Raw genomic sequence first — 27719 nt, forward strand, 5'->3', positions numbered from 1 at the left:
AGTGAAGAGGGCACCTCCCTGAGCAAGGCCGTAGGCATGCAGGCTTAGGTGGTCTTGGAAAGGGCCTACCCCACGCATTTTCCTTTTTCTCATTTTGTTTTTCTTTTTTTGTGTAAGGGCTTTATTGAAGCTGAATGTCTGTGATGTTAAAAAAGGAGCAAAAACCCTTGTGCCCAACACTAAATAAGTCTAGGGCTTCATTGAGCTGCGCATTTCTCTTGAGTGTGTGTAATATTTATCGTTGGGGCACAAGGGCTTTGTTATTGTCATGTTCTCAGTGGTCTGTGGCCACCTAGGCGTCATCGTTGAAATGTCGTCTTTGACTGACACACACACACGTACACACACACACACACACACACACACACACACACACACACACACACACACACACACACACACACACACACACACACACACAAGAAAGCCATGTTTAGCCCTCCCTTGTCTCAATGACAATTTTTTTCGTCCCTCATTTTTGTGTCGGCGGCCTCTGTGGAAGGGTCTGCTCATTTCCCCCTACTTAAACCCTTTGATGCCTAAACACCTGCAAAAAAGCCAAGACCATCATCCTGCATTAGACCATGTTCATTCAGCTCTTACATACCAACATTTTGAATTTAAAAAAAATCTCAAATGTAATGAGCCTGAGTGTTGTTGCTTCATGCAGCTTCAGGCACCTGGGTCAATGATGCGCTACGCAGCATCCAGCATCAGTGGTAGGGGTGTGCAAAATAATCGTCATATCGATGCATCGCAATACTTACTTTCACGATACAATGCATCGATTCATGACAAGGTATCGTGATACTTATTTTCTCAATATACTGCATGGATTCATGACAATTGATTATTTGATAACAATAAAATTATATTTGCCACGGGTTGATTTTGTTCAGTAGAGAGTAGGTAATATTTCTGGTGTGATGTAAGCTCTCTCCCAGATGATAAAATGCTTAAATAGAATGAACTGACTTATGAAAACTACACAGCAACTGACAAATAAGCTGTATTTTACACATTTACTGAAGTAAATATCGCAATGCATCACAGTAGTACATGAATCGCAATGCATCGCGATAGAATCGCATCGTGGCATGTGTATCGTGATGCGCATCGAATCGTGAACCCTTTGCCAATACCCACCCCTAATCAGTGGGTTAAATGATCTTAGTAGCACGGGGGGGTGGTGGGGGTGTGTTGGTGCGGGCTGCCTGCAGAGTGTGGCAGCTTCCCGCTCCCCCTTTGTTCTCCTCCCCGGAACGTTTTTACGGTGCTGTTTTATAGCCCAATCGCAGGTTGGAGTGGGGGGTATATAGAATTCAGAAGGGTGAGAGGAGGCGGGGTGGTACGGTAGGTGTATGGAGGGTTGTTTTAGGGTGCAGGGGGTGGGCGTTTTTAAGGGTTTATTTGGGAGTATATGGGGGAGACGGGGAGACTGAGACACAGAGGGTTCTGATGGTTTTGGGGGTTAGACTGGGGAAGTGAGGGAGTCACTCAAGACGTAGGAGTAAAAAGATTGGGGTATGTTGGATTTGGACGACAGAGGAGGGGCAGCAGGTTGTTCGGTATACAGAGGGTTTGGCTATTTTGGGGGGGAGGCAATGGAAGTGGGGATCATGGGGCCAGCGGATCAAGAGGACAGCGGTAAAAGATCAGAGTGTGGGGGGCGGCTGTTGGTTGGTTATGGGGCTGGAGGTGGTGCACGTTTTGGAGCTTTTTTGACGATTTAGATGTGGGAAGGCGGCTCGCGAGCGAACAGAAGAAATGATAATAAAGCGACTCTCCAGAGTAAACAGCAGCGGCGGGGCCAAGCACAACAGAGACGGCGCTCTTTATTTAAAACAAATGGCTGTCTAAACGGGGCTCGCAGGCATCCAAGAAAGCACCCTCACCCCTCGTCGTCAAAGTTTTGCTCCCCCTCCTCCATCTCCTCCTCCAAAACCTCCCTCACTCTGCTCACACTCCCTCGTGCTTGCTCCTCTCAGGATGTGTGTGGGTATGCAACACCCGTCAAGAGCGCGTGTGTGTGTGTGTGTGCAACTTTCATTCAGTTCAGAGGTTGAATTGTGGGGTGATGCAGTTGTTTGCTTAGCCTGGCTAAAGCTTTTGTTCTGTGTTCTCGTTGTTGTTTTGGTTGATTCCCAGCAACCATTGAGAGAGCGATGTGGCACCTGTGGGGGCCACTTGGGTCAAGCGTTGAGCAGGGCCCTCTCTGCCCCTTAGAAAACACTCTGTTTGATCCGCACAGATTGCCCTCCGGCAGTGTGGATGGGGGTGGGGTGAGGTGGGGTGTGGGGTTCATCTCCGCTCCCTGTGCCTTTTATTGAGCTAAAAAACATGACCCTACTAATGTTTTGATTGCCCTGCTCTTCAACCTCGCCCACACCACGCACATGCACACTGTGACACCGACAGAGAAAGTGACTTGGGCCCCTCCACTCCCACCTCATGCACGCGCACGCCTGCACGCACGCACGCAGACGCGCGCGCGCACACACACACACACACACACCGAGCTCAGTGTGCACACTTGGTCCACAGGCTCACTGTCAGGGTTGCCAGATGAGACTGATTTCCAGCCCAAAAAATGCTCAAAACCTGCCTGGAAGCACTAAATCCTGACTTAATTGAACTAAATTCTATTGATTTCGATGGCCATAAATTTGCCCATAAACCTGCCCAAATGCCGTTCTTACCCGAAGACGGCCGTCCTAGGCAGCCCAATTGGGTGGAAAACTGCCCAATCTGGCAACACTGCTCACTGTGTGTGTGAGCATGTGTACTGTATGAGTACTCTGCTCTGCTCTCCAAACTAAAGAGGCTTCCCGGGTGTTTTGATGGGGCCGGGCCGGGCCGGCTGGCTGCTCAACCCTGCCTTGGCTGCACAGCACACGAGGCCCCGGCTGACTCCAAGGCCTTCTTGTTTTCATTTGCACATTTGCTGTAATTGGACCAGTCGCAGTCACTTTCCGTGATTGACATCTGTGGAAACATTTAGCCGTTTTCTTTTTTAACAGTGTATCTTTCCCCTCCCCTCCGCTCCCCACTCCCCATCCCGAAAACAATAGTGCTTTTTTCTGAGCTCGATTGTGTTCGAGAGATGTTTTGCATTTTTTTTGTTTCCTTGTTTTTTTATTAGAAAAGTACTGGTCCTGAAGGGGACAAAAGTAGAAAATCATTAAGGGCAGCTAAGGGAGAATGGTTGGACAGGGAGTGGTGTAAAATAGGCTGCTGCAACTAAACCGGTGATCAGTGAGAGAGGTCGAAAAACTTTAAAAAATGTTTTTTTGTGACGGACATAAATTAAACAAAGTAAACATATGATGAACTCCAAAAATGACCATTTTGTACACAAGAAGAACGCTGCATGTTCCTCCCCTAACCCGGGCCAGGATTTGAAGTCTTGGCCGGCATTTTGTCACTTTGTTTCGTCCTCTCCCCTGGCTGCAAGGCCACGCTGACGGGTAGTCTGGCTTCTGGAAACGTCTGTGACATTGGCTGAAAAGTGCCCCCTTTGAGCAATAATCCCATCTTTCATTGTGTTTATTGTGAAAATGAGGAAAGGGGAGCTTAGCGCTGCGTTTCATGATAAATATGCACCGAGCCCCACCTGTGTACTCTCAAGAACGTGCTGCGCTGAGTGTTTCTGACTACAGTGTGTTCAGGCGAGAGGGGCATGTTGAAAAAGCCATTTCCAGTGAGGTTTTCTCTAGCTGCTTTGATGTCAGCAGTTGTTTTACATTGTTTATTATGTTGTAAAATGGAAGGGCACAATTATTTCATCTCCGCTCGAGACAGGACATGATCGCATTGAAAACACACTTCGCTATTGCGTTTTCAGGCAATTTTCAGAGCTTTCATCGAGTGTTCTGGAGTGGGTGAACATTAACCCATGGCTATTTCTAGACCCAAGACAGGTACTCAAACGAGACTTGTGATGTTGCGTGTGTGTCTGAAAGTGAGCACAGCAGATTTGACACGATGTCATTACTTAAGTAGAGGCTTTCACTGTTTTTGTTTTTTTCCTGTCATTTACAATACAGATTTTTGTTTCCGTGCCCCCCTGGAGGGGGTTGGGCCAGCTATTGAACTGACCGTCTGTCTGTCTTTGTCTGTGTGTTGTGTCTGCCCGCAATACTATGGCTCACCTGCGGGTGGTGCCAGACACACTACACGATCAGGTGCATCTATCACTGTTAAGGCTGCTAGGTTGCTGTCTGATTGCTCTGTTTGTTTGTCTTCCTTTTTCTTGTCATGCAGGTTATGGTCTGTGCGCAGCCAAGGCTCAGTACCCCATTGCTGAACTGGTGAAGATGCTGACCGAAATGGGCAAGAAAATCAGGTATGAACACACACTCGCAAACACACACACACACACACACACACATACACTTTTTTTACACCAGGTGAAGACCGTACGCACAACAAGGAAGTGTTTGTGCTGCGTGGCTTTCGCTTTGCTCTCGTCTTGCGCCGCTTTTGCTTTTCCGCAGCTGTGATAGACTTGTCATGTTTAGTGTATTGCTGTCTTGTCCCGGGGGAAACATGACTGGGTTTATAGCAGGAGGCTTGAGGCCTTGAGCAGCGGTGATTTATGGCCTACATCTTGGACGACTTTTCAGGCTCCCCACTTTCCCCTTTTTGTGCCACTTCCCTCATATCTCTCTCTCTCTCTCTCTCTGTCTCTCTGTCTCTCTCTCTCTCTCTGTCTCTCTCTCTCTCTCTCTCTCTCTCTGTCTGTCTGTGTCTGTCTGTCTCTGTCTGTCTGTCTGTCTGTCTGTCTGTCTGTCTGTCTGTCTGTCTGTCTGTGTCTGTCTGTCTGTCTGTCTGTCTGTCTGTCTGTCTGTCTGTCTGTCTGTCTGTCTGTCTGTCTGTCTGTGTCTGTCTGTCTGTCTGTCTGTCTGTCTCTGTCTGTCTGTGTCTGTCTGTCTGTCTGTCTGTCTGTCTGTCTGTCTGTCTGTCTGTCTGTCTGTCTGTCTGTCTGTCTGTCTGTCTGTGCCACTTCCCTCACATCTCGCTCTCTCTCTCTCGCTCTCACTCGCACGTGCCTCACTTTTCAAGATTTCTGACAGTTATTGCTGATGCTGCTTCGTCTCTCGTTCGCATTTAATTTGCGGTCCGTCATACTTTGCTTGTCCTGCTTTGTTTTTCTCGCTCGCGCGTGAAAATTTCTCACGTTCTTCCAATGAACCCCTCACCCACCCCTCCTTACCTCCACACCACCTCTCCTCTCCTCTCTGCTCTTCCTGCATGGCCTGCCTGTTGCACAGGTCTGCTCTATTTCAAAGTGGGGGGCTTTTTGAATATCGTCATTCACCCGTGCCATTGTGTGCTGGGCGGCCAGGCCGGTTCCCTTTTGTGTCCTCCGTGGGGTCCCGTCCCTCTCCCTCTCCCCTCCCCTCTTTCCTCCCCTCCCCGTCCCCATGTGATGGTCCCTGCCATCCGAGAGCCTCGTCAGGGCCCAGAGTCCCTGAGGCCCACGGCCCTTCTTTCCGGCCCACTGAAAAGGGCAGCTACCGCCAAAGGGACAGGTGCGTGCGTGTGCGTGTGCGTGTGCGCGCTTGCGTGTGTGTGTCCGTCCACCACTACACCGGCTGGCCTCTCAGGTTGCACCGCTCACAACATGGAGGAACAACACGGTGGAGTGAGGTGGGGTTTTGGGGACAGAGTAATGGTGGTCAGGGCTGAGAGAACGCCATGAAGGTTGGAGGGGGACAAGCGGTGGGGGAAGACATGGCGAGAGATGTCAGAGGCAACAGTCTGTGTGGTGTGGTGTGGTGTGGGGCGAAGCAGAGGGAAGAGGGAGACTTGTGATGGGGCAAGTCAGTGCTACCGTCTCATTGCTAGCTGAAATAAATATAATATGGTTGAATCTTGCCCTATATTAGCACTCGCTTTTGCAGATGCAAATGAAAATGTACTTTTGAGAGAGGGAAGTGCCTGAAATCTCCTTAAAACGTCCCCTTGAATTGAAGTGAGGGTGGCATCCCCACCATGAACAGAGTAGAGGAGGAAATGAAGTGAAGTGTGAGTGGGGAGAAGTGGGACACATGCTGCTGTCTGTGGCTCGGTTCCAAAATGTCCACTCATTCATTCACTGCATGGAAATGGAACCCTTCTGTGGCGTGACAATTGCGTGAAGCCAGTTGAGTCAGCATGTAGACGTCTTTGCATGGCGACAAGGGGAGAACATTTTCCATCTTCCCCCGGGAGTCTGCCTGACTGTCTGTCTCTCTCTTTGTCTTGCTCCTTCTCTCCTCCTCTCTCTTTGTCTTGCTCCTTCTCTCCTCCTCTCTCTTTGTCTCTCTCCTTCTCTCCTCCTCTCTCTTTGTCTCTCTCCTTCTCTCCTCCTCTCTTTGTCTCTCTCCTCCTCTCCTCCTCTCTGTGTACACCTCTCCTCCTCTCTCTGTGTGTTTCTCTTTCTCTCTCTCTCTCTCTCTCTCTCTCTCTCTCTCGCTCTCGCTCTCGCTCTCGCTCTCGCTCTCGCTCTCGCTCTCGCTCTCTCGCTCGCTCCCCCTTCCTCTCCCTTCCCCTGTTTGTGTGTGTGTGTGTGTGTCTGTTTATTACAGTTTGTGATGTGGGTATCGGAAAAGTGGAGAGGGAGAAAGAAGGGAAAAGGGAAAGTGAAGATGAGCAAGATGACAGAACCCATAAGGCCAGTTGGGTTTTTTTTTTTAAAGTGAAGACAACATGATTGGGAGAGAGGGAGAGAGAGAAAAACGAGTGGGGAGAAAAATAAATGTGCTGGGCCTTTTAGGGGTTTCTCCGAGCCTCTTCTCCAACCACTCCTTCTCCCCCTTTCTCTTGTGTTCCCTGCCATGGGCCATTATACGCCTGGGCTGAGTGAAAATTCCCCCTCGTTTCGCCCTGCAGCTACAGACAAATTCACATCTCAGCAGTGCGGTCGCAAGACTCGATGCAAATTTGTTTTTGTTTACTGTTCTTGAGAAATGAAGAAGGGAAAAAATGTTATATATTAATTTTCTTGCAAATGGGGAGGGAAATGGAAGCATCGCATCAGAGGTGTGTGTGTGTGTGTGTGTGTGTGTGTGTGTGTGTGTGTGTGTGTGTGTGTGTGTGTGCGTGTGTGCGTGTGCGTGTGCGTGTGCGTGTGCGTGTGCGTGTGCGTGTGCGTGTGCGTGTGCGTGTGCGTGTGCGTGTGCGTGTGCGTGTGTGCGTGTGCGTGTGCGTGTGCGTGTGCGTGTGCGTGTGCGTGTGCGTGTGCGTGTGCGTGTGCGTGTGCGTGTGCGCGTGCGCGTGCGCGTGCGCGTGCGTGCGCGCGTGCGTGCGCGCGTGCGTGCGTGCGTGCGTGCGTGCGTGCGTGCGTGCGTGCGTGCGTGCGTGCGTGCGTGCGTGCGTGCGTGGCTACTGCTTGTGTTTTGCGTCTGTGTGTGTTGCTGCTGTTGGCGAGTTTAATTTTCCATCTTGTACTAGATAGTGGTTGTCAGCTCTGTTTGAAACTCAGCTCTTGGCATGCTGGGCTGGCCCATTATGGTCATCTTCATGCCGGAGCGTGTGTCAAAGAGAGACTTAAAACACATTTGGGCTAGAAAGTGCATTTGAGAAATCAAACTAAGATGAGCCGAAATGATATGTGTGCAGTGGAAGTGAGTGATTAAAAGCCTCTTACGCTCGTTAGCTCTCTCGTTTGTGAGATTGAGAGAAACTTACCTTTGCCGTTTCTGTCCTACTTTTACACTGTTAAGCTAGATTTATGCTTCGGACGCATAGCCTCTGCGTCCGTCCATCTTGTGTCTGTGCGAGTCCACGCCCCCCGCGCAGAGACTCTGCGCCCATCGTCGAGTGCCTGGAAAAAATCCTAACTATCCGTCCGACGGACGCGGAGGACGCAGACAAAAAGGCGCTATGATTGGTCGCCTCGCTACTTCCTTGTTCTTGTGGCAGCAGCGCAATGCCGGTAGTTTGCGAGAGCAGAGCTGTATTCTGTTAAAAAAACTATATTAATGCCTTGTGTGTAAATATGTGTAAATACATGAAGCTACAAGCTAAGTAACAAACAATGCATCAGTTGAACACTCTTGGCACAATGCCTGCGGTTTTACTACCGTAGCTTCCTCCACGAATGTAAACACACATCGGCAGAATCAACTCTTTACATGCTTGCATTTTCTGCTTGTGAAAACAGACTGGGTATTTCAAATAATGATACCAGTACATTGCGTTTGCAGTTTGTGTGAAAATACTTAACTAACCGGGCTAGAAAGCAACATTGCTAACTAATGACTGCAGGCAATGAAGTGAAGGTAATCGCGCAATTTCAAATGTGGCTCGTGACGAGACCTCGCACCTCGCAGAGCTCGCAGATGCATGAATACAAATTTGGTTCGTGGCCACTCCCACGCGACTTTTCACGCTCGCAGTGGCTGAAGTCTAATCTGACTTTTACTGTTGTTGGTGCCGTTGCCTGTGCCCGCACCAGTTACGTTTGGCACCAAAGTGCTTACGTGCGGAAAACGCGCGGGTGGTTCCAAGGTGACTGTGTTACAGTATTTTTTCTACTTTCCGCTAAGATCTGTGGCGTGAACACGATGACCAGTTTGCGATTAGGTGTGAGAACGGGCACGATTCGGACTGAATTCGGCAACAGTGCCGAGGTGACGTTCAGTCAGTCGCCATATTATAGCGAGCAACAAAAACGGGGAGCTTGGAAGTGGCGGTGTTGGGACCGGGTGTGAAATGAGTGGTGAAGTGTTGGGGACATGGAGGACAGCAGGCTATGCGCGGTCAAGCATGGACGGCTCTATCCTGTGGTTTGGTTTGGCCAGATGCAGCCCGCCTGAGAGCCAGAATGTTTTGGAACGTCGTCTTCTGACTCTCTCTCTTTTTTTTTTTTTATTCATTAATTTTGTGTGTGTGCGTGTCAGCGTCATCAGTGTCTTGACCCTGTAGGTCATCCTAGTTCACCTTGGAATAATGAGCAATTAAGTTCAAATTTGTGTCGTGGCAATAACCCTATCCATCTAACCAACAACCCCAGGTCTCTCTAACACACACACACACACACACACACACACACACACACTTGCACACGTACACACTTGCTTACAAATACAAACACGCACCTCACTACTTTTACGCACTCTCACACTCACACACACTCACTTACATTACTTTTACGCACACACTCACACTTACTTGCATGCATGTACCAAACACACACCGTTAACGCCACCAAACTTTTGTCAGTAACAGCAGGCAGCACTTGCTCACTGCTGCTGCAAGGAACAAGAGCGCAGGAGGGGAACGTCAAGAGCGGGAAAGAAGGGTAAACGAATGTGTGCAAGCAGGGGAGGGGGAAAAGAAAAGAAAAGAAAAGAGAGGGGGATAAAAAGGGAGCAAGAGATGGAGGGAGGCGGGGAGGAGAAAGAGGGGAGGCAGACCGGAAGCTTGTGTAATTTTCGTTCCCTCGTTTGATCTGGTAGCCTGGCCAGCTGCTGTCAATTAGAGCATTTGTAGTTGATTAGAGGGGGGAGATGGGTGGCCGGAGTGGGGGACCTAGCCCCCGCAACCACCACCTCCACCAGCACCACCTCCACCATCACTAACAACCCCCACACCCTCGTCAGCCCTCTGCTACCACCTAGCCCCCACCAGCACCACCAACAACTACTACCTCCATCAGTAGAAGAGGGGGAGATGGGTGGCCAGAGCGGGGACCTAGCCCCCACCACCTACAGCACCATCACTAACAACCTACACCCTCGTCAGCCCTCTGTTACTTCCACCAGTATTAGAGGCAGAGATGGGTGGCCAGAGAGGGGGACCTATCCCCCTCCACCACCATCACTAACAACCCCCTACCACCTAGCCCCCACCAGCACCACCGACAACTACTACCTCCATCAGTAGAAGAGGGGGAGATGGGTGGCAAGAGCGGCCGACCTAGCCCCCACCACCTACAGCACCACAGTCACTGAAATACCCTACTCCCTCGTCAGCCCTCTGTTACTTCCACCACTACCACTACTGGAGGCGGAGATGGTGGTGGGGTTAGGCTAGGTCCCCGTCTCTGGCCACCCATCACCATTACCATACCCAAACCCCCACACCCTCCTCAGACCTCTGCTACCACCTAGCCCCCCACCAGCACCAACACCAACAACCCCCACACTCTGCCAGTATAAGAGGGTGAGATGGGTGGTCAGAGGTAGTGTAATGGCTGGAAGATGGAGACAGTGGGACCTGGAGCGTGTTCCATTCTCCACACTCTGCACTGTGTACTGTGATACAGTGCACTTTCCACCCTCAACTTAATGGCTAAATTTGAGGGTGAAGTGCAGGTCCAATTCACGTTCTGTCTGATACACTTCACGGAAATGACGGTTGTCGCGTGTCATCAGAGTTTACCAACCGCCAATATACAATTCATCACGGAAGACACTGTTCCTTATGTTGAGAATTTTTAAAAGTTACCCCTTTCTCTTATACACATGGCTATTGTCCTTGGAATCAAAGCTATGCTGTCATCACAGAGATTCGGCTGTTCGACCAATCTGACACTTAACCAGAGAGGAAACTACGTAACAAACATGGCGGCCGTTGAGTGCGAAAAGTGTACATAACTCCACACTTCAAAAAATGGCCGGTTTGAGGGCGTTATCCGGGTAGTTTACAGTACACTTCACCGCCGCGATTAGAAATGGAACCGCCCTGCGTACCCAAACACAGTGCAGGAAGGGCGGAAAGTACGAAGATTGGAACAGCCTCCTGGCCCCACCAACACCACCACCAGTACCTCCACAACTACCACCAACCTCCACACCCTCTCCATCTTGCAGCACTCTGTCCCGTCTAATATTGGTGGGGCTAGGTCCCCCTCTTTGCTACCGCCACCATCATCACAAACACCACCACTACCAGCTCTCCTCACCCTCTCCATCTTGTAGCACTCTGTCCCGTCTAATACTGGTGGCGGTAGCAAAGAGGGGGACCTAGCCCCACCATCATCACGAACACCACCACTACAAACCAGCTCTCCTCACCCTCCAGACCTTCCACTACCTCCATTAGTATTGGTGGGAGACGGGTGGCCAGGTACGCTAGGGACACATGCAGGCGAAAGGAGCGTAGCGGAGGTGAAACTCAGTCAAAAATACTGAATCAAACCAAGATATCGCAAATCACGCCCACTCAATGCAAAAGCTTGTGCTCAAGTTGGGTCTCCTAAGGGGGCGTTGTCCCCTACTTCTTCTCTTTTTTAGGTGTTTGCACAAGACGTGCGCTACTGCCATCTACAGCACTAAGGGGACTTTTATTCTCAACCTCAGGACTCTGAAGGTCTCCTAACCGAAGGTCTCCTAAAGAGGCGTTCACCCGACATAAAGTGGATACCGGAAAAGAAACAAAATGACGCTTCTTGTTAGATCCATTTTCTTTGACTCAGTGTTCCATTCTGACCACTCCCCCGTCATCAGATTGTCGCGGTAAATCAAATGAACAGTTATGATGTTATGGTGAAGCCAGCTCTACAACCAGCTCCACAACAACTTCACACCCTCCCTTTGTTACCACCACCAGCAACCACCCTCCACCCAGCCCACCTCAACCCCACCACCATCTCCCAGCCCTGACCTCATCTACCTCCACTCATACTGACCCTCCACCCACCTCTCCTCAACCCCTCCACCATCACCAACAATCCCCATATCCCTCCCCATCTTTCAGCCCTCTACTACGTCCACCAGTCACCCACCCACATCGCCTCAATCCCTCCCTACCATTTTTGCCAACCACCTCCCACCTGCAACCACCACCCATCTACCCACCTCTCCTCAACCTCACCACCACCAACTCTCATATACTCCCAATCCTGCGCCAGTGCTCACCATTACTTTGCATTACATTTTGTAGACTCTTTTATGCTCACCACCCACCCACCTCTCCTGAACCCCTGACACAGGAGGTGGCTTATTTGGCTTGGGGTGTTACTGTGAGTTGAAGTACCACTTACTTTAACTTGGCCTTGAAGAGAGACATACTGTGGATGAAGAGTGCAGCCACCACGTGCACCCAACATGTGCCCCTGTTAACAAAAGGCTGGATGAGGGGGGTGGGCAAGACTAGACACCGGCCAGTGTTGGGCAATATTGTCCGAAAACCAGGGGCTACGTGTATTGAAATTGGGTCAATGCACGTGACATGACCTGACATGCTATTTGTTTTTTGGTTCGGTGTATATTTTCAAGCCTTTTAATCAGATAGGGCAGAAAATGAGTAGGACCAGACAGAGACCAATTGGGGTGAATTGAAAGCTTGTGCTGTGCTGCCCACTGCTGTAACCCCCTGGCTGCCCGGCGTAGGCTGGTTTGGTTTGACCCACATCTGTAATCACCGCTTGGTTGTGCCACAGCAACCCCTCCCAGCATGCCATTTTATCCATACTGCACATTAGCTTGAGGCAATTGACCTCCATCCGATTCTAGATCACTTTGATGATAAAAAAATAAAAAGAAACCAAAAGTCTTAAAAATACACCAGTTGTGTATGTATGTATTATATTGGCATTTTATCTAGACACTGCACTTACCTACTGGAATGATTAACCTTCTTACCCTTCTAACTTTCATCTTATGCAAGGTTATTTTGTCAAGTTGATCTAGTAGTAAGTCACAAATACACACTTATATACAAAATGTATAAAGTAGAAGTACTGCTACGGATGTAATTGCAACACCATAGTATGGTGGATGACATGGATGCAACTATGTAATGTCATACTATTGTGATTGCATCCATAACAGTAATTCTACTTCCTCTTTATGCATCTCTGATAAAAAAAATCCATAATGAAAACTTAGAAATTGATGTTGGTGGTGGTAAATATTCCCATAGAAAAAACAAGATTTGTGAATGGGCGGCATACATTCTTGCAAATCGCCCCCTATTTCAACTTCCGCAAGCCATCTAAAAAGGTAGTCATTGCAGTGGCAGGCTGTTTAATGCCCACCACTGCTTGGCTGAGGTTGGAGAGATGACAGGATGGTAATGTCTACCTTTCAGTCACTACGAATTCTGGCCTCCAGCAATGTCTGCAAAGGTGTGTGTGTGTGTGTGTGATTTTGAGGAGCATTGTTGTCAAGATGGGAAGTAGAGCATTGCGGTCATCGGATACTTACTGGAAATCGAAGCTGACTGAAGAGTGTGACCTCATACAAGTCGAGAAGAATGACTGACCGAAAGAGAAGCCAAGTAGTCGCTTTGAAGGAAGCCTCATTTTATTTCCTCTTCATTTATTTTTTTCTTTTTCATGACACAAGCAGGTTGACGTTACCTACAGGACTGGTATCGTGACATCTGGCATCCAGGGCATTTCCCGGTGGACAGACAGTCCTCAGGGGCTGGTGCTGATGGGTTTTTCTTTTCTTTTTTTACAAACTACGCACCACAATTTGGAGGAGAGCGAGCAAAAATGCCCAGGCCTTTTTTTTGTCCCATTTCTGGTTACTTACAAAATCTTAACCTACAAAGCGCTGAAAACTCATTTCATTTTCTCTCATTTGTTTTCTTTTGCATGACAAAAACAGGTTGACGTTACCTAAAAAACATTGCCAACGTGTAGGTGTAGGTATCCCATTACTCCTGGCTGCTGTAGCATTAATCTCCCATTAGTAGAATCTAATGGTTGGAAAAATAAAATGGTTGCTGTCAAAGTGACTGCTCTGCTCGGCTCTGCTCTGCTCGACTCGACCCGGGTGAGCTGGGCTCAACTCGGCTTCTGCTTCAAGTCGTTAATACATATATTCAGGTTGCTGGCGAAAGGGGATCTCCATTAATCTCCATTTCCCAGCCCAACTGTCATGTTGGGGACTTGAACCGTGTTGCACTGAGACGGCTGTCTGGTGTGATGTGGTGAGCCAACCTTAAGCAGCCGTGTGTGTGTGTGAGTGTGGGTGTGTGTGTGTGAGAGGGAGAGACATGAGCTTTTTGGGCTTTGGCTTTGGATGGGCTTTTTGGGTTGGATGGATGGAGAGGAGAGGAATGGAGGACTGCCTTTGGGTCAAGCTGAATTTATTGAGTGCGGAGTGAGTGGAGGCTTTTTGATTGGGTTTGATGCAACAAGGGGGAGAGGGTGATACTGATGTTTTGGTCATGCTGGATGTATTGAGGGTAGAAAGAGAGGCGAAGGCGCTTTTTGGTTTGGTTGGGCTTTAGGAGATTAAGGATGTGGAGACGGAGACTCTGGGTGGATGCAGTACGTCGAGGGAGGAGAGTTGGGTTTGACTGGATGCATTGAGAACATTAGGGATTGGGGGGCCTTTTGGCTCAGTGTCAGGTGGGACAGGGGGATGACACAGGTTGGGGGGGTTGCTGTAGTAGCGTACTGCTATGGCGGTTTCAAACCCTATCTCATCTCTCTCTTTCCAACGTTTCCTGTCTAGTCTTCACTGTCCTGTTGAAATAAAGTTATAAAAGCCCCACATTTTTTTTTGTTGTTGTTGTTTTTTTAAAAGCAAAGATGGTCGCTGGGTCAGAGTGGGATGGATGTGGGGAGAGAAAATGGGGTGAGTCCTGTAAGTTAGGGGTCTTACACACCAGGGCGGTAAAGCGTCGCGGAACGGCCGCGTTTTTTACCGGCGTCGGTGAAATAACATTGAAACCTATCTGTCCTTACACACCAACCGGCGGTAGTCGGGCGTCAGCGGCGCTAGCCGGCTCCGCGCCGCGCTGCATTTGGAAAATAGAACTCGAGCGTATTTTTCACGCCGGCAACCGGCGGTGTCTCATTCAAATGAATGGCAAAGTAGCGCGCTAGCTTTAGCTGTGGGGAGGGTTTTGAACAGGACTGGCCGCGCACGCCGACGCGGTCAGTGTGAAAGGCAGAGAAAAACACGCCGGCCGAAACTAAGCAGAAAGACCGCGTCCGTCCTGCGACCGTTCCATTCCGCCTTGGTATGTTTTGGCCCTTAGAAGCACATGGAGTAAAGAGAGGGGTTTTTTCTTCTCCTGCTGGGGAATGAGGTTGGTCAAGTGAAGGGAGTTTGAGGGGAGACCCAGAGGATGGCCTGCTTCTCCCCAGTGGCCATTAAGGGGGAAATGAGTGGTAATGAGAGAGGAAGTGTGGTGCTTGTGGAGGGAGGGGTGTCTTTGTTGCGGGAGGGGGGTACGGTAACCTCGGGAGGAAGATCGGCCGAGTGGGCATTTTGGGGAGCCCCTCAGGCAGGTCTGGACTGAGGGAGAAATAGGGCCTGGCCACTTTTGGCTAAAAGGGCCCCCCTCATGATTAGCGACGCACAACTGACTCACCGGTGGGCCCCGCACCCCTCGTGGGCGTTTTTTTTTTTAAACATTTTTTGTAACATTTCTGAAAATAGGGGCCCACAAGGGTACAGGGCCCACCGGGAAATGCCCGCTATGCCAGATGGCCAGTCCAGCCCTGCCCTCAGGCGAGTAGCTGCTGCCAGACTTCTCTCTTTCATGCAAACGCACGCGCGCACACACACACGCACATGCACACACACGCACGCGCACATGCGCACACACACACACGCGCATACAAATGACAACATATTCCCACACTGTGACAGACACGCACTCTCACACTCACACACCCGAAAAATGTCTTACTGCACAAGCCTCGTGTCCGGCGCAGCAGCCTCCTCAACCCCTCCACCCCCAGATTATTCTAGCAGACATGCGAACCCCTTTCATGATGCGGTTGTTGAGAACGGGCTGATTTACCGTGAGACGCGCCAGTCACATTTATTTGAACAAGTGCTCGGGCCTGCGCCGACTGGAAATGGCCCTTTCCGATCCATTGCGCCGAGTTTGTTTGAACAAACCAAAAGTCAACGAAAATGAGGAATGACACAAATGGATGACTGTCATGGATCTCAAAGTGTGCGTGTGTGTCCGTGCGTGCGTGCGTGGGTGCGTGTAAGTAACTAACTTAAGAGTGGTAAATGTCCATGCAGTCAATGGCCTCAGCACTGAACTCTGAGAAACTGTGGTTTAGACAAACACACAGGACTGTGTGTGTGTGGGGGGGGGGGTTGTTCCTATGGGGCCCATTAAAGTCTGTTATTGGTCAATATCCCGTCATTCTGTCCATCTTGGTTTTCTTTCAGTGTCTCTTCCAGTCTTCGGCCATAAACATGCTCTCCATCTCACTGCTGCACTAAGACCTCATTCTCTTGGTCTATACACACACACACACACACACACACACACACACACACACACACACACACACACACACACACACACACACACACACACACACACACCTTTACACCTTTACTGCCTCCAGCTTTTAAACATGCACACTCTCTCTGCTTGCACTGAAACACACACAGCACAGCTCCAAGCCCAAACATTAGGCATTTGCTCAGGACAAGAGCCTGAATGTGTTGTGGTGCTCACAAGGCTAACTGGGCCTATGGGGCACCTAAGTCACGCCCTTCTACTTCCGATCCATGGGGCTGGAGCTCTCAAAATTTTGAATGAGAGTTAATGGAGCGAGTCAAGCTAAATCCTCATCCCGTTTGGCATGTGCTCCGGATTTCACATATGATGACAGTGAATTTGAAAGGTTTGGATTTGCGTCGTAAGACCACTCATTTTCGACACGCAAGAAACGTTATTTTAGCTTTTGTGCAAAACTGTGTTAGAGACTACACGTGCGCCTCGCATATCTGACGTGAACCGAGGCACAGCCAACCCTACCGCTGCACTGCGGCTTAAGTGGCTGCACGTCGGACATGCGACGTCTGTTGTGTAGTCCAAATAATTGTATATTTTTGCACACACACAACTCAAAAATCGCTTGCCAAGTGAAGTCAACAAGCACACCATTGGTTGTTATTAATTCTGAGGCACAGCATATGTGTGATCGACGGGGAAATGCGAGGTGGATGGGAAAATAGCTTTGATCAGTCCATTACAGCCCAGTCAAAAGTTTTTGCGTTGCCAGCCCCATAAGCCGACCGGAAGGGGTGGAGACTTAGGTGCCCCATTTCAAGCACATGTATATGTGCTTACACCTACGCAAACATCGACAGGCATTACTTCCTCACATCAGTGTAAACATGTATTTCCTCCACCTCTCTGCATTTGCCATTGGTGTCTTACAGTGTCGACTCAGTTCAGACGTGATGGTTACAGGATATCTTTGTGTGTTTGAGTGTGTTCGACGTGTGAGTGTGTTGGATGGGGTAACCCAGAGCCTAAGTTGTGTGTGTGCGCGTGCACGTGTGTGCGTTAGTTTGCAGTGTGTGTGTGCGCGAGCCTTTGTGCATGTGCATTGCATCTGCCTATGCCCCTCTGACGATGTTGTGTATGTTGTCTTTGTTCTCTGTGCCCCTCTGACGATGTTGTTTATGTTGTGTATGTTTTCTGGCAGGTTTGGCATCCACCCGGTGGCAGGCCGTATGCCAGGCCAGCTGAACGTGCTGCTGGCGGAGGCCGGAGTGCCCTACGACGTGGTGCTGGAGATGGAGGAGCTCAACGACGACTTCCCCGGTAGGCCTGCACACACACACACACACACACACACACACACACACACACACACACACACACACACACACACACACACACACACACACACACACACACACACACACGCACTAGGGCTGCACAATTATGGAAAAATGATCAAAATTGAAATCATAATTAATCACGATTACGATTATACAACAATAAACAACTGAATTTCGTGCAGAATGTTGTTTTTAAAATCACAAACTCAACTATAGCTAATGTGTTATATAAGGTATGAACCAAATAAATCTGGATTCTACTGTAATGATGGTGCAAAAGGCAATGGCATAAAGCTTAGGCGGGCCTACAGCGACACCAGCCTGTCAACATGGACTGGCTTCAAGGGCAACCGAAGGCAGGTCACCATGTTGCTCGCTGTGTGATCACGATTAAATTGCCCTTCATATTTGTAATTGTTGCAGCCAAAATTGCGATTTTCCATTAATTGTGCAACACACACAGAGATTAAGTTTCATCTTCCACAGTCATCCTAAACTCTTAAAACACAATGTGCTTGGTATACTTGACAAATTACATCATATTGCGAAACACTTGACTGACACCAAATGACCACGAAATGATGGATCATGTTTCCAATGCAAACTCATTAAAAGGCTTTTACAGTAGGATTGAGTGGCAGCTCAAACGGCTTTGCTGCCAGATTTCTGGCAAAGTACATACAGTATGTTAGGAGTACAAAGTCTCATCGCTGAATAACCCTAGCTACAAAACTACTGTGCAATCAACTTGTCAACCTTTTCAAAAATGGATTAAGTAAACACGATGTGATGAGTTTTCAACTTCATGTATAAAACCACATACCACAAAAAACACAACAATATGTGCTCTGTAATAATTTTCCTGATTGTATTTGTCTTTGCCAATCACCGCCCTGACTTGTTGCGTGTTTGTTTGTTTGTTTGTTTGTTTGTTTGTTTGTTTGCAGAGACTGACTTGGTCTTGGTGATCGGTGCCAATGACACGGTGAACTCTGCTGCCCAGGAGGACCCCAACTCCATCATTGCTGGCATGCCCGTGCTGGAGGTCTGGAAGTCCAAACAGGTCAGCTAGTCTTCCAATGGTGTTTCATCGCCACAGGGAATGTGTCTGTGCGTCTCTCTGTCTGTCTCTCTCTGTCTGCGCGTCTCTCTCTCTGTCTGCGCATCTCTCTCTCTGTCTGCGCGTCTGTCTCTCTGTGCGTCTCTCTCTCTGTGCGTCTCTCTCTCTGTGCGTCTCTCTCTGTCTGTCTCTCTCTGTCTGCGCGTCTCTCTCTCTGTCTGCGCATCTCTCTCTCTGTCTGCGCGTTTGTCTCTCTGTCCACGCGCTTTACTGTGTGTACAAGTACCTGCACGTGTGTGTGTTTGTGTGTCTCGTCACCTTATCTCCAGCAGCAAATGGCCAGTCTGTGAAATGAACACGACCTTGATCTGGCTCTTGTTTGTAAAATGCATCCCAGCAGCTAAAATGTGTCCAGATCTGTCGCATCTTTCACCAATTAGAGCTTTTCAAAGAAAAGATGAAGGGGTTGGTTCCATTTGTTGATAGCCTTGCGCTGCATGGAAAGAAGGTGTCAGCCTAGCCTCGACTGGTCCAAACTACCTGAGGTGCTGAAATGGACAAGTGCTGCCTGGAGGAGAGCTTTCGCCCTCTGCACCGACCCACCTCACGTCATCATTATCCTCCTCATCATCTGTTTACAGTCAGTGGGTGGAACTGGGTGGAACTGTACTGCAACAAGGCCCCGTCATCGGCCTCTTTGTCTCTCCTCAGCCATATACTGTGCTCTCACACGCACAGCCCCTTTAATTTCCGTTTACGGCCCCTGAGGCCGTTTTATACAGCCCGCGACATAATTTTAATGTTATGCAGCTTCACGTGAAATATGAAATGTTTGTAAAGGAATATTAAAATTTAAATTTTCAATACAATTCGGTTATATTCAGGGGACTTAGAGAAGGTGGGGTCTGTTTTAATGGTGGCTGCCTTCATTATAGGCCTAAAGTGGGGTTGGTTCCATTTGATAGCCTTGCGCTGCATGGAGAGGTGTCAACTTTGACTGGTCCAAATTACCTGAAGTGCCGAAATTAAGGGGTTGGAAATGGACAGGTGGAGCTGGCGGAGAGATTTCGCCCTCTGCACCATGACCCGCACGTCATCATTATCCTCATCATCTGCTTACAGTCAGTGGTGGAACTGGGGGGGACAGTACTGCAACTGTACTGTAAGGCCCAGTCATCGGCCTCTTTGTGTCTCCTTAGCCATACAGTATACTCTCACACGCACAGCCCCTTTAATTTCACTTTCTTTTTTCCCTCCTCTCTCTCTTTCTGTGGTTGCCATAGCAGCGGAACTCCAGCCCAGGTGTACTGTATTGTGCTGTGCCGTAGCTGTAGCTGTAGCTGGGGTGGACTCGTCAGGTCTCACGCGGCTTCCATTAGGAGCTCTTCTGACTCTCTCCCTGTGGAATGATGACATTTCGGAGCGTCCGTGTGGAACGTTCCCTAAATCAGGGCCTCTTCTGGGTTCTCCCCTCCCCTCCCCTCCCCTCGCCTCTCCCCTTCCTTGGCCCCCCTCCGAGCGGAACGACTCTCTCTGCCTTGGTTCTGTGCAGTCTCTCTCTCTCTCTCTCTCTCCCTCTCTCGACGTCCTGGGAATTCCCTGGATCCCACATGCTCTTTTGAGAGCTAATCCAGCACGCATGCCACCCTTCTTCCTCGTGTAGTTGCCTCATTAATTTATCTACCCCTTTGGCCCACCGCCGCGGCTGCTTGATCGTGCGTGTAAAGCCAGCGCTCTCGAAGACAAGACCCGGGCACTCGGGCAAGTGGGGGAGCTTTTGTTGTGGCTTTGTTTCTTGCGGGTGGAGGAGGTTGTACTTGGGTGGGGTTGACAACCGCATTACAGTCGTCGTCTCCCCCCCACCCACAGCAGCAGGCCACCCCACCACCATTACCATCACCACTCCCTCGACCGCCACTTGCCTTTCCTCGAAGCTCTCTACCTCCCCTGTTGTCTCTCTGGGCAGGATCCTGCCACGGCGTATAGTACAACCTAGAGGTGCTCCGATCACCATTTTTTGGCCCGATCACCGATACCGATCACCAAAAATCTTTATCTGCCGATCACCGATCATTGCCGATCACAGAAATTATTTCCTATTTTTTTAATAGCCTATTAATTATCCTTATTGAATATTTCTGCCCATAAACCAATCAATCTTAATTTGCACATGTCGCTTTCACAATGTAGGCCTATTATTAGGCTATTACTATTATGATTATTATTATTGTTGTTGTTGTTGTTGTTGTTGTTGTTGTTGTTGTTGTTGTTGTTGTTGTTGTTGTTATTATTATTATTATTATTATTATTATTATTATTATTATTATTATTATTAGGCTATTATTATTATTATTATTATTATCTTTCAGCTCTTTCAGACTAGTGTTGGTAATATAGCCTACAAGTAAGTCTACAGTATTAATCAATTTATAAGTTATTGCATATAATTACTAAACTATTTAAGATTGAATTGAAACTGAAACATTACATCAATTTATAAGTTATTGCATATAATTACTTAACTATTTGAGATTGAATTGAAGCTCAGACACCTGGATCTCAGTCTCTCGTCTTCTGCATACGAGAAAAAACCCTGTCGCTTTAAATGAGCAGCCTCGTGAGGAGAGCCCCTCCCCTCTCTGTCACCGTCCACAGCTGCAGTGCTCCGCGACCGTTCTGCTCTCTCCCTCTCACTTCTGTCGCCGTTTGGCGTTTCAGCGACTATCAAACTAATCGACTGACTGTCAATTACAACTTTGAAAACAATAACGTTGGCATGCTTGTGCGGACAACGTGAACTTGTCGCGCGCTGACCGAGGCAACTACACAGGTTATAAAGTAAAATGGCTAACGGGCGAGAAGTAGTCTATCGCAAATTACATTAACTGAAACACTTGAGATTCTACATACACAAAACAAGAAAAAAAAACTTCACTTGAAAGAACAGGGAACACGCACAACACAGCGTGTCTGCGAGGAAAGCTCTTTCTCTGTAACACTGTCACAGAATGTAGAATTCCCTGCACAGACTCATTGAGTTTCACCGTCCATTCTCCCTAGTTGCTGTTTGGTGTTGCAGCAACTACAAAACTAATGGCCTGGCTGTCCATTAGGCTACAACTTTAAAAACAATACAGTTGATGATTGTTTTGGAAACGTTTAGTTGTTGCGTGCTGACAGGCTGTAACTCAAAATAGTGAACATGGCGAGACTGACACGTCATTCACAAATTACAAGCGTCATGTAAACTGCGCATGGATCGGAAAATCAGATCATTGTTGATGCAGATATGATTATAAATGGTGAAAATGAAGGAGGGAATTCCAAAAAGTTAAAGACAAGTAAAGATGCCTTATTTTGGTGCAGCAGCTGTGCAGAGCCAGCACCTAGGCTACATGCAGGCAGCGCCAGGTGTAAAGGCGAAATGGTTGCGTGAGGAATTTAATATCTCTGGATCGGTTTTTTGATCGGCATGTTTTTCCGATCACCGATCAGGCTATTTTTGGCCATTATCGGCCGAGCATGATCGGCTGCCGAGCAATCGGAGCACCTCCCCAAGCTAATTATTCCCAGACCGGGGGACCTGTTTCGAAAGGGAACGGTACCCCACTCTTTCCAGAACCCCCCCCCCCGTTCATACTGCCCCGTTCTCCTCCCCTACCGTACATCTCCCACCTCCAAAACCCCAATCCAACTTACAACTCAAACCATCTGCTCCAATGAATAATTTATGTGTAAAGTATGGAGGTCCCTCCCCTGGGGAGGTTTGTTTGGTCCAGTCCAAGCAGACTGGCTGGCTCGGGGGCCCATGGACGACCCGCCCGCACTGAGGAGGGGGGTGACCTTACTCCGAGCTCTGCACCTTGGATGCTGATGACCTGGAGGAGTTGATGGCTTTGAGATAGTCTTTGGTCATCACTGGTGGTCGTATTGGTGATGTTGATAGTGTAGCTAGGCGCAGGCTTTCCTTTAATTCCACTGTTGGCCCAAATCATAGGCTGTATGTAAAATGAAACAAGAGGGGCCTGGCCCTGCCGTGGCCATCCGGTAGGGCACTTGTCTGCCATGCGGCTGACCTGGGTTCGAATCCTGACCCGGGTCATTTGCAGACCCCTCCCCGTCTCTCTCCCCCCATTCGCTTCCTGTCCACCTCTCACACTGTCCTGTCATCAATACATTTGTAAAAAGACCCCAAAAAATCTTTATTAAAAAAAGAAAAGAAACAAGAGGGGCCACACCTTGCATATAGCATTTTTGAAATGATTATTATATTACTGCGTAGCCGTATATGCATGCATTAGGATGGGACACAAGGCAAAGGGCAGAAAAATAGGGTGTGGAGGGGAGGAGGAAAGGGGTTATTAGAGGGTGGGGGTGGGGGAATCCGCCTTTTGCTGATTTGTGGCAGTGATGGTTGTCTTGTTCCAAATATCTTTCAGCGGATTGAATAACCGATGAAGGAAGGAAAGACCGGCGGCAGGGACCTGAGTCCCTCGTCTTTTCATCCTCTTCCTTCTCCCCTCTTTCTCTTTCTCTCGCTCTTCCTCCCTCCCTCGCTCTGCTTTTACTTATTCAATTACGCCACGCTCGCTCCGCTCTGAGCAGATGCTCACAATCAGGGTGACGCTCGCTCCTTCCCATTTTCCCAGGAACCGCCATGCCTTCAACTTTTTTCTGTTTGAGACACTAATGATGCTTAATTTCCTAAATGGCAGATACTTAAATATCCATTAGTTGCTGGAACTGTGCTCCAGCCCTCCCTCCTTCCCTCCCCTTTACCACGCTCTCATTTCTCCCACCCCCCTCTCACTGTTCGCTCATTAACTGACTTGGTGCGATGTTTGCCATTTGCTTCTGTTCATTCTCCAGTACTGTACAGGTGCATTCACTTTCTGGGAAAAGCAAAGAATAACGTTGCCTCGCCCTGTCACTAAATATAAGTGACTGAGGTATTGAAAGGATGCCTGCCGTTACAATTGGTTTGGTAGTGGCAGTGGCGGGGGGATAACCAGGCTCTCTTTGGTTAGCGTGAATGATGTCTTTGTCCGGAAACACGAGACAGGTTTTCTTCCTTTGTGCCCACGTGTGCTGGACAGCTGTAGGGCTTGGAGATGAAACCACCAAATGTCACAGCTCAAACAACTTGACGAGAGAACCTGTTTCTTTGGACTCCAGGGCCCTTTTTTTTTGTTCTCCCCAGAACTAAATGGATTTAAATGGTTTCCCTGTGTTTTCTGTTTGTCTGTCATTGCAGGTTATTGTGATGAAGAGATCGCTAGGAGTGGGCTACGCCGCTGTGGATAACCCAGTCTTCTACAAGCCCAACACCTCCATGCTTCTGGGTGACGCCAAGAAGACCTGCGATGCCCTGGCTTCGAAAGTACGCGAGGGTTAGAGAATAGCCCTCCGCTAAGCTGCGTCTCCCCCCCCCCCCAACATCCAACATCCTTCTCCAATCCTCATCCCTGCCAGTTGCTGTGGTAGACTGCTAGGTGTTAAGGCAGTGAGCTCTGTGAACAAGCCCTGTAGACGAGCAGTAATTTCAGTATAATACTAGTCAACTGCCTGGCAGCGCGGTTAAGTTTCCTTATTGTTTGGGTTGACTAGTTTAATAGCATTACGAGTAGATGATGACTTTATTTGGATTCAAGGGTTAACTATTATTTGTGTTTTATTATTTCTGTTTTCCTTCACCCAACCTTAATTTACTTGGTTGACCTTAAAGTGTTTCCTTGTCATGTATTGTCTTTCTGCCTCAACCTCAAGGTTGAATAGAAGACAGAAAAAAAACTAGCCGTGCCTAAGAAGAAAAAAGAGCTGCATCTCCTACTTATCCCACTCTTGTCAGGTCTCGTCAGCTTTTATACAGTAGATAGGTGTTTTTTAATAATAATTAGACCCAGTCTATCCTGTCGATATATTTTTGTAGATGCTGATGTGGTGTTTGTAGGATAATGTACAGTACTTGGTGTCAAAAACACAGCCACAAATGTACTCCTGCCTGCCTTCATAACTAGCCCTTTCTTTTTGTTTTCTGTCCTAATTTTTCTGTTCTGTTTAGTCAGTGTTTTGTGAACTTGCCCTGTTCTTGTGTGGCCGTGTCAATTGGTTTTTGAGAATGACATGTCTGTGGGAAAAGGCAGGAACTCCACACACACACTGTTCCAGATTTTTTCTTTTAATTTTTTTCCTCTTCCAGTTCAAATCTTTTCTTACCTCTAATGCTGCAAGGATTTGAAGGATCATGGCTGATATGAAGTCAAGCCAGGGTAATTTAGCGCAGAATTTGTAGTGCGAGTGTAGGGATTATTTAAAAGCGCAAGAAGGCTAAAAGAGAGAAAAAAAACATGCCGCCCTTTGTGATTTTTGTTAAGATACGAGTGGTTCCCCGGGAACGTATAATTTCCTTTTCTCCAGTTAGCTCCACAGCAAGATAACTGATTGTAATAATAGATGGACACAGGGAAGTCTGCCATGCTTTTATCTGTTTGCGCTTTTGCTTTCAGGTTGATCGTCACACGCTTTTTCATTTCTTTTCTTTTTTGTAATTCACTGGGACCCAAAAACCATACATTGCCAATAGAGAATCTAGTACATGACAACGTCCCTACCTCTTCATAGAGAAACTCACAGCTGAATTTACCGTCATACTTAACAAATATTCAATTTTTTGCCTCCATTTTGTTTTGATCCATCTGCTATCATTAGCTTTAACAAGGGAAGCATGGCTTGGTTGCATCTTTTGGTGCATCTGTGCTGTTGAAAGCCTGAGGTTTTATTCCTCCAAAGTAATCTCAATGCAATCGAACCGGACCATAAACAATGTAGACACCAAGAAGCAGCCTCTTTTTCAAATTGTGTTATCTCTTTCGCAGATTTTGTAAAAGGAAAATCAACTAAAAAGCATTTGCTAAATGAGTTTTTTTAAGAAAGCGACAGGTTTTTTGAAATGATGGTATTTTGTATTTTCCCTCCTCCATTTCTGATACATTTTGTATAAAAAGTTGCCCTAATTGTACCGAACTGTAGAATGTGGTTAACCCTGCCCACTGGCATATACAGTATGCAGCAATTATGTGTGTGTGGGGTGGGGGAGAGGGTGTCCTGACATTTCGTGCCATGGTTTGTAATGTTATTGAAATACTGTGAAATGTCTCTACTCTCGAGTTTATCATGAAGCATCACTCTTAATAAAAAAAAAACCCTGATGTGAACGCATGGCTTCAATTGTGGTGCTTTTCTCTTTTTTTTTATCCTTCTGTCCCTGCAGTCTGATGCATAAAACAACAGATTACTCCTTCACACGCTAGAACTTTCTCCAAGATTCTGTTTTGGAATCCTAGACGATTGTCCCCAAGCCCTGTCAAGTGTAGCATTCTCCTACACCTGGGGGTCCCTTAAAAAGATTCCCTTTTATCTCCCTTTTAAATCTGTGAGCCTCACACTGGTGTCTGATAAAAGAAGGGCTTCTTTGCCAGATCATCTGTTGATATGTGAAGTATTTTTCTTTTATCTGAATCAGAACTGATGAAAGTGATGGAATGGGATGGCATGCCACTCCTCACTGCACAAGTGACAGTGATTGCCCATTGTTTGTCGCCAGGCTCACCTGGCCGCGCAATGTTTCTCGCCCCTCTGCAGAAGCTGTGTGTGTGTCTGTCTGTACCCGTGCCTGTGTATTTTCTCAAAAGTCCTCAGGGAGTGGAGTGGCATTGCATGACTTATTCATAGGGGCCCATTCTCCACTACAACAAATCGCACTCAGAAGAGTGATTGTGATCACCCTATAAGCAACCGCAACAAAATAAAGACGATTAAGCGTTTTCAGCTATGGTATGTGTGTGTGTGAGTCCTGACGCTGAGTGTGTCTTTTCAGCTATGGTATGTGTGTGTGTGAGTCCTGACGCTGAGTGTGTCTTTTCGTGACTAAGAGGACATGCAGCCTGACAATGGAACAAAACCTGGTGGCCCTGCCAGAACTCATCCCTCATCCTCCCTGCCCCCATTCACACTGCACCCCCACGTCTTGGTCCCCCCAACCCAACCCCCCTCCCTCCCTCCGCCCCTCGTCCAATCCAAGTTGGAACGCAAAGCCCGCAGTGGCAGCGGTGACTGCATACTTGTACTTGCGACGAGGTGCTGGGCACTTACCAAGTAAATATCAACATCCCCCTTGACCACATTGACGCAGTTTGCTAGCGATAACTCCAGTAACTCCGGGCAGTTATTTTGACTAAGACTGATCGTAAACCATCTTCCCTCCATGTTTACCCTGCGCTCCTATTTGTCAATTGAAGGACTTAAAAAAAAAGAAAAGAAAATCTTTCTTGCCTTTTTTTTGGCCGTTATTTGGCATGTATAACGACGGGTTCTCATCCCCCTATGCTTATCCGTCATGTGTCTTTGATTCCGCCACAGAGCCAGCGGAGGATGAAATATGTGTGATTGGAGTAGGCCATGCTGTGTTCCCCCCCCCTCGCCACAAATGCGACTAAATTATTGTGCGGTTCGTCTCGGGTGGACGGAGAGGATGTGGCCATCTTCTTTTGCTAGTTTGCTATGCTGGTGGACAGTGTTTCTCAATCAGCATTCTTGGATGTCATCCGGCCCATGCTGCGGGGCCTGTGGACATCACATCTCTCTACCAAGAAGAGGGTGTGGGTGGGGGGGATTTGGGAGGGAAATAAATGAGCGAAAAATGTAGAGAGGAAATATGGAGAAACGGTATAGCGCAGCCTGAGCTCGCCGTTTTATAACAATGACTGGCTGCAGTCTGACATCGACGAAATGACCTCATCCACCACCCATTCCTCAAGCTGACTTTGATCATGGCCCCAAAAAGATCCCGAAGATGTACATGATGAGTGCTGTATATTTTTTCCCCTTCATTTTCTTTCTTCACATCTAAACAAATTTCTGTGGCTTGGGTTTCTTTTTTTTTGTCTTCTCTGCGCCGCCCGCCTCCCTTTCCTGAACTTACTCATTGCTCCCACCTGCTCCTCCACCTGCTCACATCAAGCCGTGCTGTTTTCCAGCTCCCCCTGACAACACCATTTCTCAAGGGGGTCTCTCAGCTGAAGACATCCCTTTCATCATTGCTCTCCACAAGCACCACCACCATCCCACCCCACCCTACACACACACAGACACACACAACA

The 27719-nt window shown here is 48.2% G+C and overlaps 1 protein-coding gene across 4 annotated transcripts in view; it reads left to right on the top strand.

The window, feature by feature from the left end:
• Window positions 1-25775, top strand: part of nnt (nicotinamide nucleotide transhydrogenase) — a 74913-nt gene extending 49138 nt beyond the window's left edge. For all 4 annotated transcript variants that reach the window (XM_063210111.1, XM_063210112.1, XM_063210113.1 and 1 more), the window contains 4 exons: window positions 4264-4345; window positions 17363-17481; window positions 18449-18564; window positions 23816-25775. In XM_063210111.1, the coding sequence (XP_063066181.1) occupies window positions 4264-4345; window positions 17363-17481; window positions 18449-18564; window positions 23816-23956 (458 nt within the window). In that variant the 3' untranslated portion in view covers window positions 23957-25775. The remainder of the gene's footprint in view (window positions 1-4263; window positions 4346-17362; window positions 17482-18448; window positions 18565-23815) is intronic.
• Window positions 25776-27719: the final 1944 nt, after the last annotated feature.

Source organism: Engraulis encrasicolus, chromosome 11 (genome assembly GCF_034702125.1).
Source record: "Engraulis encrasicolus isolate BLACKSEA-1 chromosome 11, IST_EnEncr_1.0, whole genome shotgun sequence".
Classification (NCBI taxonomy): Eukaryota; Metazoa; Chordata; class Actinopteri; order Clupeiformes; family Engraulidae; genus Engraulis; species Engraulis encrasicolus.